The 17,048-nt window shown below is 39.5% G+C and overlaps 1 protein-coding gene across 50 annotated transcripts in view; it reads left to right on the top strand.

The window, feature by feature from the left end:
* Positions 1-17,048, top strand: part of RBFOX2 (RNA binding fox-1 homolog 2) — a 262,010-nt gene that overhangs the window by 161,568 nt on the left and 83,394 nt on the right. For 10 of the 50 annotated variants that reach the window (XM_067010115.1, XM_067010108.1, XM_067010097.1 and 7 more), the window contains exon 1: positions 7,966-9,171. The exons of the other annotated variants lie outside the window; for them this stretch is intronic. In XM_067010115.1, the coding sequence (XP_066866216.1) occupies positions 9,145-9,171 (27 nt within the window). In that variant the 5' untranslated portion in view covers positions 7,966-9,144. Of the gene's footprint in view, positions 1-7,965; positions 9,172-17,048 lie in introns of those variants that run through there. 50 annotated transcript variants of the gene reach the window in all.

Here is a 17,048-nt window from a genome sequence, read left to right as displayed (position 1 = left end):
GTATGAAAAAAAAAGCTGAAAAAGTAAAAATGTTTCCAAAGAAGATTGAGATGTCAGAGATTTATGAAAAACAGAATTGTAATATGTAAATAATTTTTTTGATGTAGAAAATTGGCCATTCTCCCCAAAAATAAAAATTGTGAAGTGGATTAAAGGGTTCTTGTTTAGAAATTATGATGTGTTTGATAGTCTTTGGCAGGAAAATTTTATTCATTTATGATAAAATGAATTTGCCACCCCAAATCATTAAGATTTAGTACTGTTAAATGTGGTGCTCAGTATTTGAAACAGCACTTTCCTGACTTTGCTCCATTTATTAGGTTTATTCTATCTGAAATTAAGGTAGCTTAGAAATGCAGGTAATGGGATATTAAAATTTAAGAGTACACTCTCCACCACATCAAGGAAATTAATGTGATTGAAAAAGCAATTTTAAGTTGAAGGATCCCAAACTATGTTACAGTCTTAGTTCTTAATTCTGTTAGGGTAACAGGTTTTTCCAGTGCATTTATAAATTACGGTGCATTTATGACGATTGTTTGCTACCCAAACTGTCTCAACTATAGTTATAAAATTTTCTTTTTCTCTTCTATTATATTCTTGTACTTAGTTAAATCAAAGCTCTTTGTTGCATACTATGAATACTTGTGGTTCTGTACCAGTGTGTTATGCAACTGGACATTATTGAGGATGTGATTGTACAGTATTTATAAAAAAATTAAAGGTTTTGCACCTATTTTTAAAATTAAGTAGTTCTAGAATAGCTGATGTTGAGATAATGAAACAAAGTGAGTTCTCAACATAGGGCAATGAAGTATTTTAGGTACTTGACCTTTTATTACTCTTACGGTTAATAAAATCATGCCTGTCTTAAGAGTGTGCAACTGAAATTGGTTATTTTATTAGTTATAATTTTTGCAGAACCAAATCTGGGCCAAATCAGTTTAAAATACAGGCAGGGGCTTCCCTGGTGGCGCAGTGGTTGGGAGTCCGCCTGCCGATGCCGGGGACACCAGTTCTCGTGCCCCGGTCCGGGAGGATCCCACGTGCCGCAGAGCGGCTGGGCCCGTGAGCCATGGCCGCTGAGCCTGCGCGTCCGGAGCCTGTGCTCTGTGCTCTGCAACAGGAGAGGCCACAACAGAGAGGGGCCCGCATACGGAAAAAAAAAAAAAAAATACAGGCAGAGGAGGTAGATAGGGGCTTGCTAGATATGATTTAAAGGACAATGAGTGTAGTCTCCTTACCCATAAATAATCTATTTGAAAAGCTGTACTTGAAATTAGTCTTTTGGATTAGACATTTATCATCTCTGAATGGATGGTTAAAATATAACTTGTTAGGATGGCTACTGTCAAAAAAAATAACAAAATAACAAGTGTTGGCAAGGATGCGGAGAAATTGAAACCCTTGTGCACTTGTTGATAAGAATGTACAATGGTACAGCTGCTGTGGAAAACCGTATATGATGGTTCCTGAAAAAATTAAAAATAGAATTACCATATGACCCAGCAAGTCTACTTCTGAGTGTATACCCAAAAGAATTGAAAGCAGAATCTTGGAAAGATATTTGTATACCCACGTTCACAGCAGCATTATTCACGGTAGCCAAAAGGTGGAAGCAACGACACAAGTATCCATCAGTGGGTGAATGCATAACCAAAACGTGGTATATACACACAATGGAATATTATTCAGCCTTAAAAAGGGAGGAAGTTCTGATATAAGCAGCAACATGGATGAATCTTGAGGATATTATGCTAAATGAAATAAGCCATTCACAAAAAGACAGACACTGTATGATTCCACTTATATGAGGTACTTGGCATAGTCAAATTCATAGAGATGAAAAGTAGAATGGTGGTTGCCAGGGGTTCTGGGGACGGGGAATGGAGAGTTACTGTTTAACGGGTATAGAGTTTCCGTTTTTTTCTTTCTTTTTTTTTTTTTTTTTTGAATTTTATTTTATTTTTTATACAGCAGGTTCTTATTAGTCATCAGTTTTATACACATCAGTGTATATATATGTCAAGCCCAATCTCCCAGTTCATCACACCACCCCCACCCCCCCGCCACTTCCCCCCCTTGGTGTCCATACGTTTGTTCTCTATATCTGTGTTAGAGATTCAGTTTTATAAGATGAAAAGAGTTTCAGAGATGGATGATGGTGCTGGTAGCAAATTATGAATACAGAGTTGACCTCTGAACAATGTGGGGGTTAGGGGCACTGACCTTCTGCACAGCTGAGAATCCATGTATAACTTCACACTCGGCCCTCTGTATCAGTGGTTCTGCATCCTTGGATTCAACCAGCCGCTGATTGTGTACATGTGCAGTGAAAAAAATCCTCACGTAAGTGGACTTGCACAGTTCAAACCCGTGTTCTTCAGAGGTCCACTGTATTTAATACCACCGAACAGTATAAATGGCTAAGATGGTCAGTTTTATGTTATGTGACAACTTGTTGCAAGTTAGGGGTTCATCTAGTGTCACAGTTTTTCCTGAGGCAGTTTTACTTAACCTGTCACCCATCGAACACATTGGCGCTGATTATCATTTTGAGGTGAATGGGGCAGTTGGAGGGAGAAGAAGCAGGATCTTACATTTGGGGGGCTGTAGCTGTGTATCCTGATTTGAGGGTTCAGGAGAGCCAAGTACAGCTTAAGGATATTAGGCATCTGGAAGACTGAGAGACGGAAAGTGACCTATCTAAAAGATACGTGTGCTTAGAGGATGCTCAGGGCTGCAGAATGCTGTAGAGTGACTTAGCCCATAGGCGGTCCACTTCTTCGTGGGCAGATGACCTTGATGTCAAGGGGGATATACATACATATATATGTGTGTATATATATATATATATACACATATATATACATATATATATACTTTAATTTCTCATTTCAAATTAGTTTAGTGCTCACCAAATGTTTTTTGAGTTATGTGCCAGGCACAGGGATTTAGTGGTGAAGAAAACCAGCAGAATCTCCAGTAATTTAGTAATGGAGATGTGGCATATTGTATTATTGGAGAAACAGTACACTTCAGTTTTCACCGATTAATCATGTATTTTCTTGATAATCTGGTTATTCATAAACTTGTTTATGTCCCATCCCTTTAAGTATTTGTCTAAGAACCTTTTCCTTAGTCTCTCAGAGAATATAGAGAATGTACACGTTATTTCAATTGCATATATGACTCAGTTATCTAGAGTTTGGGATAGTTTAAAGAGATTTTAAAGAGTATTTTATGCAAATCTAGTTAATAATTTATGAAGTGATGTTTTCTAATATCTCTGGCCTCATCTGTGTCTTAGTGTATACTATTTGTGATCTTGTTCTAAAGGTTTGATTTGGGGGGACAGGAAATAAATACGAGGATTATTTGTTTTTTATAAGCATATAACGTTTAAAGCAGTTGATTTCAAATTTTGCTTACCTTTTTTTTCTAGAATGGGTTTTGTTTAACTGAACACTGCCTAACCATGAGAAAATGAGCTAGGATATAGTAGAATTATCTATAATTTGGCTTTATTTATATTAAAGAGCATGCTGGGACAAGGGATATTAAAGTAGTATTGTCTGGGAAATGCTTCTGGAAAGGTATTTATATCTATTAGGTGTAAATTGTTATTTACACTTAGGGTTAGGAGGGGGGACATGCTGTGAAAAGCTTTTATACTAACAAGTTTTTATTATTGCCGGAGATGCTGTCCCTTTAATGTTGCTTTTCACTTGGGTGTTAGTGGCAGCCTGGGAAAATATGAGCAAACCCTGCCTTCTGGTCAGGGACTCTTGGACTTGCTTTTATAGCATTGCTGGTAAGTGGGTGGAAGGTAGGAAGTTTGAGTCCCTAAAACTGTGAGGAGCAACACCACCTAAAGTGAGTTGTTTTTTTTTGTTAAATCAGTGAGTGTTGTTTTGTCTAGAATCTGAACTATTCTAATAAAGTCGAAAACAAAGCCTTTCTCTCGCTCTCTCATTTTGTACATTTTCCTTTCACCTTCAAATTTCTAAGATACTGAAGTAAATTTATAAATTTAAAGACATTTCCAAGTACTCTTTGGGAAGAAAAGAATGCTTTTATAGTATTTTGATAACCACAGAGATGCTCTTCGTTCTTAGGTACCCGCATATGGATAAATAAATGGCTAGAGGTAGAAATCAAGGCATTACAGTTTGATTTCATCAAACATTTATTCATCTACTAGGTATTCAGGCGTTGGGTTAGGAACTGCGTTAGGATTGTGAAACACAGTTCCTACCCTCAGATTGCTCACAGTCTGGTCAAAGTTATGCAGAAACGGTATCAACCATGGCTTAGGCGCTAAGGCACAGAGATAAGGGGTACCTAACCCAGGTGTGGGAGCGGGTAGGGCAGCAAAGGCTTTCTGGAGCAGGGGATCCCTGAAGTGAGCCTTGAAGGATGAATTAGCCAGATAGAAGGCCGTACTCAAGGGAGGAAGAACAGAAAACAGAAAAGAACAGAGGTGTTGTTGAGGAACTAACTGCAAGTCGTGAAGTGTGGTAGGAGCAGAGGAGAGCAGTGGGTGGGGAGAGGGCAAGCCGGGGCTCTGACAAGGGGGCTGAAGCCACGTTATGTGTGTTAGGTGCCTACTTAAGTTAGAATTGTCCCCCTTGTTAGGCTGTGGGCAGTAGTTGAGGAGTTTAATCAGGGAAGTGGCATGATGAGATTTGTGTTTAGAAAGATCAAGCTGTGAGAGTAGTAAGAAGCCTGCAGGGGAAGAGGGGTAGACTGAAGGCAGGGAGATAAGTAGGAGGCTGAATGCAAAATAGTAAGGTCAGAACTGAATTTGTAGTGCTAGGGACAAAAAGAAAGGGCACATTTCAGATAAATCAAAAAGACTTGCTTCTGGTTTGGTGTGGTGTTGAGTGAGAAGGAGGAGTCTTGGAAGGACTCCAGACTTCCCATCAAATTTGGGTTTAAATCCGGACACTTCGGCTTGCTAGCTCCGGTGACTTTGGGCAAGATACTTAGCCTCACCTGGTCTTAGTTCCCTCATCTCTGCAAAGGAGATTAAAATATCTTGTCTTGAGGATGAAATGAGCTAAGAATATATGTCGTTGCCTGATAAGACACCACAGAGTAAGTTTTCAAGAACTGATACCTCTTTTACTGGTTATGAAGTTTAACCACATTTCACCAAGTAAACAAACATGTAGAATGAGTACTGGAATCCAGGCTTCACACATACAGGGATTTTTATCTCCTTTGCCCATTTACTGTTTTCCCCCAGTGCCTAGAATAGTGCCTGGCACATAGTAGACACTCACTAAATGAATTAGTGATTCAATTTTAAGAATTTAATTTAGTTTTGGTCTTTTAGGATAGAGAAATTTGTAGGATATCTAAGTGGAGATGACTATTATTTAGCATTTGGATATTTTGATCTGGAGTTCAGGAGAGATATCTGAACTGGCTATAGAAATGTGGGGGTCATCAAGGTAAATGGGTGGTAATTGAAGCTATGGGATGGATTATATCACCTACAGCAAGCGTGTTGGTCAACAGGAGGCCTCGGGAACTAAGGACCATTGTTTAACTTTTTTGAGATGTGTACCCTTTTGAAAATCTGATGAATACTGTAGATCCTCTCTGCACAGAAATGCACATAAAAATAACAAATTTCCACCAGGGTACCTGTGTGAGGAACTATATACCTTGGGTTAAGAACCTGTGGTATGCAGTAAAAAGAGGTCTGAAGATGGCACCTCAAGCAATACCAACATAGAAGGTGGGCAGAGGAAAAAGAGTAAGATGGGGAAGCGAGTTAACAGGAAAAGAGGAAAATCAAGAAAGACTCAGAACAAGAGTTTCATTTGAAGCTGAGAATTAAGAGTTTCCAAAAGGAGGGAGTGCCAAATGCCACAGACAAGTCAAAGAAGATAAAACATGCCCATTGACTTTGGTCATCAGAGGTCTTTGGCGACTTTAATAAGATCCATTTCCATTGAGTGGTATGGGGGAAAGGAAGCTGGAGTTCTGGGGATTACGTGGAACACGGAGGAAACAATGAAGACATTGAGACAACTAGGAGAAGTTCCTTCATTTGTTTATTTATTAACAGATATTTACTGAGTACCTACCATGTATCAGGCACTGTGCTGGAAGCTGGAGGTTGATCCACAAAGGGTGGATGTGGTCTCCTCCCTTAGCTGATGTTCTTATTGTCTGTTTGCCTGCCTACCTCCCCAGCCCCCTCACTCCTGCCCAGAAAATGCCCTGAAATGCGTTTCTCCTTGGTACACCACTGGGTACACTCAGCCACCAGGGGCCTCCCGTTGTTCTGCTGGGTCAGATCCGGCCTGTTCAATTGTTCTTCTCTCTCACTTGGGCACGAGGGAGCAGACTGGCCTCTATCACACCACGCTTTGAAGTCAGGGGTGCACATCAAAGTATCCTTGAGTTCGTGCAGTGCTCACTATGATCAGTGAGTTTATGAAAATTATTTTAATACTTTTTTTTTCACTTTTAGCTCACACTCACTCTTTTCTTGTGGTAATGACTTTTATAAGTTTATTATTTGCGATATAAAACAGTGGTCCTAAATGTAGAAAAGAGGCATGAATACCAGGCCTAGGGAAACCTTTATCCTAGTCCGAGACTTTTTGCATGTGGGAATCCCTCATTTTTAGTTAAAAAAATCTCTTCTGGGGGCTTTGTTGTCTTTCCATACATATGGAGGTTTGCAAGCTTCAAGAAAGCCATGGCTTCCATAAGGCTAGCATGTGTGTGAGTGTGTGAGTGTGTGTGTGTGTGTGTGTGAGTGTGTGTCTGTGTGTGTGGTGGGGGTGGGGAGTGGGGGACTCTGTCTTGGTGCTCCTGGTTTTTTGCCCCTAGCACTAATTGTGGACCAGCGGATTCAGAGAATGGTATACAGTGATTCTCAGTTTATTTCTTATATTAGAACTGAAAGCGTAAATAATTATCCCATAAATATGATTTAGATTTTCACAAAAGCACACTGCATTCATTGCCCCTGCTTCCAGTGAAACTTGCCTACCTCTTTTCTCCTTCCTCACTTTGTCTTTAAAATTTTTTGATTGCATTTTATCTCCAGATTGGCTTTTCAGTTGCAAATTCAGAGAATGTAATATGTTCTATCTTGCAGATCATTTCTAAAAATGTTAAATAAGAACAAGTTCAGAACCAATCTATTCCTTTTCTCTTAATGTTTTTTTCTAATGTTTAAAGATCCCATTCTTTTGTACATATTTCTTTACACGTACAGGTTATACTAAAAGTATACAGATAGCTGTAAAATGCCCAGAACAATGCCTGACATATTGTAGGTACTCAGTAAATAGCAATGACTGTGCCGGTTTCTCCAGCCTCTCCAGATTGTTTGGTAGTTCCTGTGTTCTTCTCAGAATTGTTAAAATGATTATTAATTTGGATGGGAGCATGATGATGGTACATTGGCAATGTTCCAACCAACATTATTGTATGGCACATTTTTTTAAAGCTTGGTTATACATTTTGCCAAATAATCCTCATTGAGACAACAAACACTTAAGTATTCTCGGTGTGATTTGTGATTCTGAATTTTGATTTCTTTATGTGTTTATTTTAAAAATAGAAAGCTCAATTTTGGAATTAATCTCTTTGCTCTTCAGTTAATCTATTAGAGATTATAACATAAATATAGCATAACTTAAAATATATAATAAAACCTTTAGAATAGGATCTTATTTATTAGAATACTAAGAAATTAGAAAATCTTTATTTTTATGAGACAAGCATCATAAACTCATCAAGCATTCACATAGGTTACTTTATTTGAATATATAATAATAGAATGTAGGGAGATATGACATTTATATTCAGAGGTCAAAGACTTTTCCAAGATCACCTGTAAAGGGCAGAATTATGACTTTGACCAGGACTTCCGAACTGAATCACACCTTTATGCTTTATTTCATTATGACTTTTTACTAAGAGAACTTAAAAGAAACTCTTACATTCAGTAAACATTCTCCCAAACCTCCTGTGTCCATAGCACTCTATAGTAACAATGACTAGTTACAGTAATGACACATGTCCAGTGTGTGTACAAGAAAGGGTTTATGTTTTTCAATAGAGGCTGAGATTCAGAAGGCTGGGGAAAGCAAAGGGTAAATTCTCAGTTAATCAGAATTTTAAATGAAGCTGGAAGCCTTGAGCAGCCAAATTTGTATCCACCTTAAGCTTCTTAAGCACTCATGTTTGTAGACACCTTTTTCAGAATCCTCAGGTTTTTTACAGTAGAAAAAAAGAAGCACTTAAATTACCTGCCTCCTCTCTTTTTGTCCTTTGCAGTCATTAGACTAGTTTAGGGCAAGCAGTTTCTTGCATATTTCCATTCCTTGAAAACCTTCCAGTCAACCCATCATTGAGCAGCTCTTCTCATCTTTTATTACATCCGCTGCATCTATAAACTGTACATCAGTGGAAATTTTTTTAATACTTTCTGTTTCGCTCCTTATTTATTATCAGGTATTCTTAGATGGAACATTTTAAATCTGTACTTACTATGGTAAGCTGCTGTGAATACTTCCCGTGCCATATAATTAATGCCACCATCAGAGAAACTCCTTAAAATATGCGGGCACATGGCGCCTGCCCTTCCCTCTCTCCCCCGCTCCTTCCCTCACACACACACACACACACGCACGCACGCACACACACGCACGCGCACACACAACACACACACACACACACACACACACACACACACACACACGCACGCGCGCGTGCGCAAAGCACACACCAAACTGCCATTCTCCAGCAGGCCTGTTTCTAGAGTTGGGAGATGTCAGCCTGCCGGGAGGGGGTGGGAGGAGGAGGAAGAGGTGGGGCTCTACTCTGATTAATTACCTTAGGCATTCGGGGGTGGGGCTTCCTTCAGCCATCTGCCTGAGATATGGGAGGGAGCTGGAGAAAGAAGGAGGGGGAGAGACTGCCAGAGAGGAAGAGAAAAGAAAGGAAGAAACACTAGAAAGAAAAAGGAAGGAAAACGGGATAAAGGGAGAACAATCACCCACCCTTTAAGAGCTAGACTTGGGGGGGGAGGGGGGTGGAAAGCAAGCTGTGGAAGGTGTGCCCCAGCGCGACCGCTTTGAAGTGTTCATCATCTGTTCCATTTGGTTTATGGAGAAAAAGAAAATGGTAACTCAGGTAAGATCTGTGTTTCCTCCGTGCGTTTCTTTTCTCGTTTCTGAGATCTAAATAAGATGGGGGAGCATAGTCACCAGAGTTTTAATTATTATTGTCTTTTTAGAAAGGGCCAGAATTCTTGTTATCAGCTGGAAAGTGTTAGTCTTTGCCTGTTGTGAGTCCGCGTGTGTGGTGTATCCCTATCCTTTTTTCTCTCCCCTCCCTTAGCTCCATAGCAGATTCCTGTTTCCTGTACTGTGCAGCTGTAGCTCAGGAAAGACCCTGTGGGGATTTGTCTACCTCTTTGTCTTGGTTCTGAGAAGAGGGAGGGAGAGAGAGACTGCAGAGGTAGAAGAGATTCTTGTAGACTGCCAAAAAGAGGGAAGAGGGATTGACTTCCTTTCAAGAATTGCAGAAGAATTTGTGTTATAAGGAAATCTGATTCCTGATTCGCTTTGGTTTCTCAGAATTGGCAATTGACTTGCAGTTTTGCTGCCTTTACTCTAAATGGCTCATTAAAAATGAAGGCTAGAAAAATGTTTCATGTTCATGTCTTTGTTACTGGCAAAGACTGTTTTCCGTGAGAACATAGAAGCATCCAGGTGCAGCAGAGGCAGGTAGAGCCCTCCCTGGCAGAAGAACAAGTCTGAATATATAAATGACAATCACACGGGCATTAAAAGACATCTGAAGGAGAGGGAGTAGGAAATGGAAGACCTCTCTCTCTCTCTCTCTCTCCCTCTCCCTCTCCCTCTCCCTCTCCCTCCTTCTCTCTCTCTCTCTCTTTCCCCCTCTCCTCCCTCCCCCTCCCCCCCACCACCTCCCCCCCCCTCCCCCCGCGCACCTCTCTCTCTCCCCCTGTCTTTGGTTATACCAGGCAATATCTGCATTTTAGCAAGTCATTCCTGACAAATGGAAAGGTGAATACTCTTCCCCAATTTCCCCTGGCGGTGCTATTTTTTTTCTTGGCACCTTTCTGTATGTTCCTTTTCCCTTTTTTCTTTATATATAGGTTGAGAGGAAACGATGAGGCTGTGATTTATCAATGAGAATCGTTTGCATTGTGGAACATTCATGTCCTTTAGTCTCAGACTTAAGATCAGTTTCACTCCAGGCTTTTATGCTCTGTAGGGAAATTTCATCACTGGACAGTGCTTTCCTTTTAAGGAGGTTGCCCCCCCACCACCTTTTTTTTTTTTTTTTTTTTTTTTGGTATTCTCTCATCTCTTTTCCTAAGTCACCACCGGAGGGCGAGAGAGTCAACTGGCTATCTGGATAGAGGCATCATTTTAGGAGCTGGAACCCTGTTCTGTTAAATGTTATATAATGCCCCGCAGTGCTGTTTGGAAGGAGGTAAAGCATTAAGGAGATTTTCCTAGCATGACCGAGAGAAAAGGGAAGTTTCAAAGAATATGTCTTTCCGTAGTAAATTTTCAGCAGATCTGAGTTTGGAGATTATTAAGAAATCCCTCCCTCTTCTGGAAAGTGGAGAAACCCTTGAAATATTTTCTCTTCCACTTCTTATCCCTTCATCGTCAGCCCGACTAACTCTTGAAATATTGCTTTACTTTTTAAAAAAGAGAAAACATGTTTCTGGCTTCTCTTTGTTGCTTGGGAGATGATACTTTTTTTTTTTTTTTTTTTTTTTTTTTGTGGTACGCGGGCCTCTCACTGTTGTGGCCTCTCCCGTTGCGGAGCACAGGCTCTAGACGCGCAGGCTCAGTGGCCATGGCTCATGGGCCTAGCCGCTCCGCAGCATGTGGGATCTTCCCGGACCCGGGCACGAACCCGTGTCCCCTGCATCGGCAGGCGGACTCTCAACCACTGCGCCACCAGGGAAGCCCCCGGGAGATGATACTTCTTAAACTTGGAACCCTCGTTCAGTTTCCATTAACTGACCATATTAGAGGGTACCAGCTCTCTTCTTTCTCAGCTATTACTGGAGCCTTTTCAACTACTTGACTTTTCATTGTATATATTTTTAAATCAGTGAAAGAGTTATCTAAACTGGGACTTCTTATAATCAGAGGTTTTCCGTGGCTTCTTGGAGCCTCTCCCCTTAGTTTCTAGAGCAGCTGAGTAAACGTGTGCAAGCCCAAGTTCAAATGCACAAGCATTTGCACACTTAATATCTTGGTCTTAATAAGTATTTAAGGAAACTATAATTTTAGGAATGAAGCAGAAGAGATAAATAAATAGAAACTAGAAAGAGAGAGGGAGTTTGGGGAGGTTAAGAATTCTAATAGGTAAGTGAAAATCATTATGATTTTCTCAGTGTGTGTGAATGCTGAAGGAAACAAGGAACTCATTTTTGCCCATCCTGAATTTATACAAATGGAAAGTATAGAATGTCAAACTTGTGAATTTTCAATATTGCAGCATGTTTGTTTTTTGTATACACTGTCTATGTTAATGTAACATACATAAAATAGCAAGATAGGCCAAATCTTTATTTGTCCTATGGTTTTGTTCTTTTTTTTTTTTTGGTGGGGGCTAGTTTTGGGTTTTTTGAGCCAGAGGTCAAATCCCAATATTTGATAATGATCTGTCACATAAGCTTTCTGAATAGAAAATGTCTGCAGTGTTAAGGGTTCAGTTATCAAAGTTAAACTGTTTATTGTGGTATTTAGTATCTTAACAAGTATATTAAGAAAAGTATTTAGATATGTTTTCATCATTTTGTCACCTAGGTTCTTTGCATCTTTGATCTTAACACTTCTATATCCCGTGGTTTCCATCGCTCACATGGTGGAAGGAGGTTGAAGGGCCTTCAGTGGATGACATTTTCATTACGTTTAGATCCATATCTGTAGCTACACTGCGTACATACATTGTTACTATATATGCTCTGGTTTTATGAGGCCTGTTTTTGGTTTATAAGGCTCTGTTATTTACAATAAGTTATCAGAGTTTTGCTTTTAAAAAAAAGCAAATGGCAGTTTAATTACAGAATTCTAGTATAATAGACAGACATGCTCATGTGACTTTTTAAAAAATAACTTTAGGTTTATCTGTCATTCCTGTATATGTTATAGGAGTATTTCACTGAGATACTCTCTTCTTTCAGAGCATGTGAACCAAATTATTGCATCTCCTCACATCTGTGAAAATAACAATGTGGAATAAAAGGAAGGAGAAGAGATACATTCTTGTAATATGTGTCAAATTAGACAAAGTTGTAAATGATGTCAACTCCAATTAATAAGGAAAGGTTATACTATTTGTTGTTGAAAGGGAAAGTATACTAGGCAGAGACGAAAAGATTTTACAGTGTGGACGTTAAAGAAAATTTTTGTTCTCTACTATAGTGTAAGACTGCCAGTTTCTGTGGAACACAAAGCCCTCCCTTTCTTGGACAGCTCAGTGCTTTGCTGGCATTTTCTTCAAAATCTGTTTTCCATCAGGACCAAGAGGAGGGGAAGGTGTTAAGAATAAGGGAGGTTGGAAAGGAGGTTGCTGTTCCTTTAAATAGTGCGGGGGAGCCCAAGTGGCAGCAGGCCACTCCGGAGTGTATTCTTTTGTAATGAATCACCAGTTCTATTGTCTGCTATCTCCACTGTTTGTAGCTGGAAGGCCGAAGTCTTTTACCTGAGCTGTGGCCAGGTCCCTATTCGTTCCAGGGTGGCTGGGAGGAGAGAAGAGGGAGGAGGGTATTTTATGCTTTAATTAAAGACCGGTAAGAGAACAGGTATGTTTTGCTTTGTTTCATTTTCTATTATCCTTTCTGGTTTTGTTTTTTGTTTTTTTGAAATGAGTTGGAGTAGGGAATCTATTCTCTGATTTTGCTAAGCGTATCCCATTTTCTGTGCATTTTGAAAGTCCTCAGTGATTATTTAGTCTCCATTTTGTGGCAGTGCTTTCAAGTGATTCCACTGGGTTGCCAGCCAGGTCCTCCCGAGCCCATCCCACCCTTCATCCACAGAACTTCAGCCCACACTGTTGGCTTTGGCTCACTTCCACTTTCTATGGGCTGCACAGGACTCTGGGAAGTTGGGGGGTAGGCGGAGATTGGGTTTGAGGCTAATTTATGTTCCTTTACAATGAACCAAAAAAAGCCTCACTTTTTCCAGAGCTTTGGTTTCTTTCTGAATTCTTCGACATTGCTCCTTATCTTCAGTTATAACCATTTCCTTGCCAAGGCCAAGGCTGGCTCTTGAAAAATATTGCTATTCTAAAAATTACTCAGTTCCCCTGAAACGATACCCAGAATTCCATAAAAGTAATTAAATCTGAGCAATTTTGATTTACTAAATGGTTTTTCTTCCCAGTCACCTCGCATGCCCCAAAACACAACACCTTTTTTTGGCTCCTTCCCTTTATTTTTTTCCTTTATCTTAGTTTTGTAGTCGAGACTAGGAAAGCTTAGTGTTTGACAAACTGCTATTCAGGATTGTATTGCTACCGAGGACACCTCCATGTCGGGAGGGAAATGACACTCCTCACCCCTCTCGGTGGCATAGCTCAAAGTCCTGCTTGTGTTCCTCCGGTTTTCTGTTCCTCCCTGAACATTTTCAAACTCACATCAAAAAGATTGCCATATGGGAACAATCTCACTTCTCTTTTGACTTTTGGTTCGTGGACTACTCACATTTTAACTTCTCTTCATGTAATACCTTACCTTGGTTTGTTTCTTGGGCATCTGTATGTGATTGCATCCTTTCGGTGTACAATTCCTCTCTGGAATCTGGCATTGTTGATATCTCAAGCATTCCCTTCTGGAATCATAATTCCTCACTTTTTTTCCCCCAACATTCCAAAACCACTGTCAAATCTTTCTTAAACGTTTCTAAACAATACTTCATATGTGAAATCTAACAAACACAAATGGAATGCTCCCCTGCAGTAAATGCTTTGTTGTCTCCAATGTAGCAACTTCATTATTGGGTTTGGATGCTCAACTTCCAAGCAGAAATATTTCAGTCTGCCATCAAGATGTATCGTTTCCATTTCCCAGATATACAAATGTCCCTCTATTACTAGTAGAATGATTAAGTTCGGGAAATCTTGGAGTCAAATAGTTCATTAGAGGTCATTGCCAGAGTGAATCATTTACAGTGCAGGTCTGATTTTGTCGTCCCTGTGCTTTAAACCTTCCATTTGTTTCCCTTCAGACCCCAGTGTCCTCACTCTGGTCTCTGAGGCCCTGAGAGATCGGGAACCCGGCTGTCCCTCCAGCCTTATCTCCTGCTACCCTTCTCTTCCCACATTCCGCTCCAGTGACACTGGCCTCTTTGCTATTCCTTTTAACACACCTTATATCTTCCTGCTCAGAACCTTTCCTTCTGTTTTTCTTCTAGATGGAAATGCTCATCCCCCAGGCTTCTCAAGAGTTCTTCTTTGACCTTCCTGTCTCAACTTGAATTCCTCAATTGTTCTCTATTCCCTTAACCTGCTTTTTCTTCACTTATCACTGATATTAGTGTTTGTCATTACTCTTTATTTGCTTGTTTATTATCAGTGCTACCCCACCCCTACAAAGAATGTAAGTTCTGTGAGGCAGGGGTAATCCCGGTGTCTAAAACTGTGCCTGGCACGTAGTCAAAATAATAGCTAATCAGCTAATCTTGATATATGATGTATTACTGTCAGGTACTGTGCTAAGCACTTTACCTACATTAAGTCATTGAATCCTCTCATCAACCCTATAATTTCCCCATAGAACAGAAGAAGAAACTGAGGCATATTATTACGCTTACATAACTTGCCCCAATTGATAAGCTACTAAAAGATGTTGTGGGGATTCATATCCACAGACTGGCTTGGGAATCTGTACTCTTAACCACTGTGCTCTAGTGCCCCTTGTAGGCATTACATATTCATTTAATACTTGCTGACTGTGTGAATGAATGAATTTAGTAGAGACTCTCTTATTCACTTCTGGAATTTCCATCTCTGACATGTTCAAGGCTTTGATGGAATACTTGCAATAACAAGGAATTCACTATAGAATAAATGAATTTATTTTCTAATATTACATAATAATAATAGATTAGATAGCATTATAGAGTAAATATTATGCATTAGGCACTGTCATCAGTGCCTTATGTAATTCCTTTCAGCAGCCTTATAGGTACTGTTAATGTCCATATTGTAGAATTTAGGACACAGGGATACAGAGAGGTTAAATAACTTGGCCAAGTTGACAACATCAGGATTTAAACCCAGGGAGTTTGGCTCCAGCTGACCTGTTCCTAACCACCACTAATAATTACTGTTATTGAAATAACCTTTTGTTCTTGCATACAACTTTGTACCAATTTTACATACAAATCACATTTACATACAAACAATTGTATTCGTGTCACATGTCACTTGTCAATCTCTTTTTGAGGTAGGTGGTGTTTTTCCCACCTCCCCCCACCCCCCACCCGTAAGATAGACTTTGACATTCAACAGGTCAAGCAACATTGTAGTTCTGGGAACAGACAGGGATAGTTTCCAAATATGAGATCCATTTAATTCCAAATTTGCATACTCTTCCATTATACTACAAGCCTCATAGGTAAAGAGTTCCATTGTTGACTGCTACAAAGTAGAAATGTTTTCCTTATGGTGAGCTAAAATCTGTTTTCATCATTGTCTTCTCATTGTTCCTAGTTCTGTCATCCAGAGTCACATGGAGTGTTAATCTCTCTTCTTCATAAAACCCAAGTATTTGAAAATAAGTGCTAAGTGTTCCCTTCAATCTTCTGTTCTCAGTACTCATCTTACCTACCTCCTTGAATTATTCCTCATAGATATGAAACCGTATGGTTTCTATAGTCTTTACTGTTCTGGACTAATTATGACAATTTATATGAATGATTTATCATTTATATCAATTACTAAGTAGTTACGAGTATTATTAGGTATCATATCTTTGTTATAAGTTTTGGTTTTTGATAGCATGTTGCTTTTACTCAGTTTTCATAGCCTATTGACCATGCAGTGTTGTCAGCAATCTATTTATTTATTTATTTATTTTGAAATAAATTTATTTATTTTTGGCTGCGTTGGGTCTTCGTTGCTGTGCGTGGGCTTTCTCTAGTTGTGGCGAGTGGGGGCTACTCTTCGTTGTGGTACACAGGCTTCTCATTGCGGTGGCTTCTCCTGTTGCAGAGCATGGGCTCTAGGGCACGTGGGCTTCAGTAGTTGTGGCACATGGGCTTAGTTGCTCCACAGCATGTGGGATCTTCCCGGACCAGGGCTCGAACCCATGTCTCCTGCGTTGGCAGGCAGATTCTTAACCACTACGCCACTAGGGAAGCCCTTGTCAGCAATTTATAACTTCAAAATAAGAGTATATTACCCTCAACTCTAAAGTAGAATATTGTTTTTCTTCTCCATTTTAAAGTATGCTGTGAGCTGATTGGCAAGAATCTACTTGCCTTCTAACTTTTCTAGGTCTTGCCCAGATCCCTCAAAGGTTACTAACACTGAAATTTTCACTTTTTAAACTCATTTTTTAGAAATACTGTTTTGAAGATGCCAATTGGACCAACAGATGATATATTAAAAATCAGCAAAAGTAAATTTGATCACCTCTCTTGAGATGTTGAAATTGTATCAAAAAAGAGTGTTGAAGAGCCAAAATTGGGAATTAATAGAGTCTTTTAAATCAGTAGCAACAGTAAATCATGATCTTATTTTTCTATTGAGAACAGAAGTAAAACACAACCAAAAAGTAAATTAAACCCTTGAAAAATATTCTGATTTAACAATCCATATTATAAATCAAATACCTTAGAAATAGTCTTAGATTAGCTTACTTTGGCATATTATTCTTTTCATCATTCCTCTTGAATTTTTTCAAAGGGCTACCAGTTTCAGAATATTAGAATAACATTTCTTATTTAATTAATGGTCCAGGAAATAAGTATAGCTAGACTGCTGCTAACAGAAGGAAATAGTTTTTAAAA

The sequence above is a fragment of the Kogia breviceps genome, chromosome 12 (genome assembly GCF_026419965.1).
Source record: "Kogia breviceps isolate mKogBre1 chromosome 12, mKogBre1 haplotype 1, whole genome shotgun sequence".
In the NCBI taxonomy this organism is placed as follows: domain Eukaryota; kingdom Metazoa; phylum Chordata; class Mammalia; order Artiodactyla; family Physeteridae; genus Kogia; species Kogia breviceps.
The sequence above is the reverse complement of the archived record's forward strand: the minus strand, read 5'-3'. Positions and strand labels throughout refer to the sequence as shown.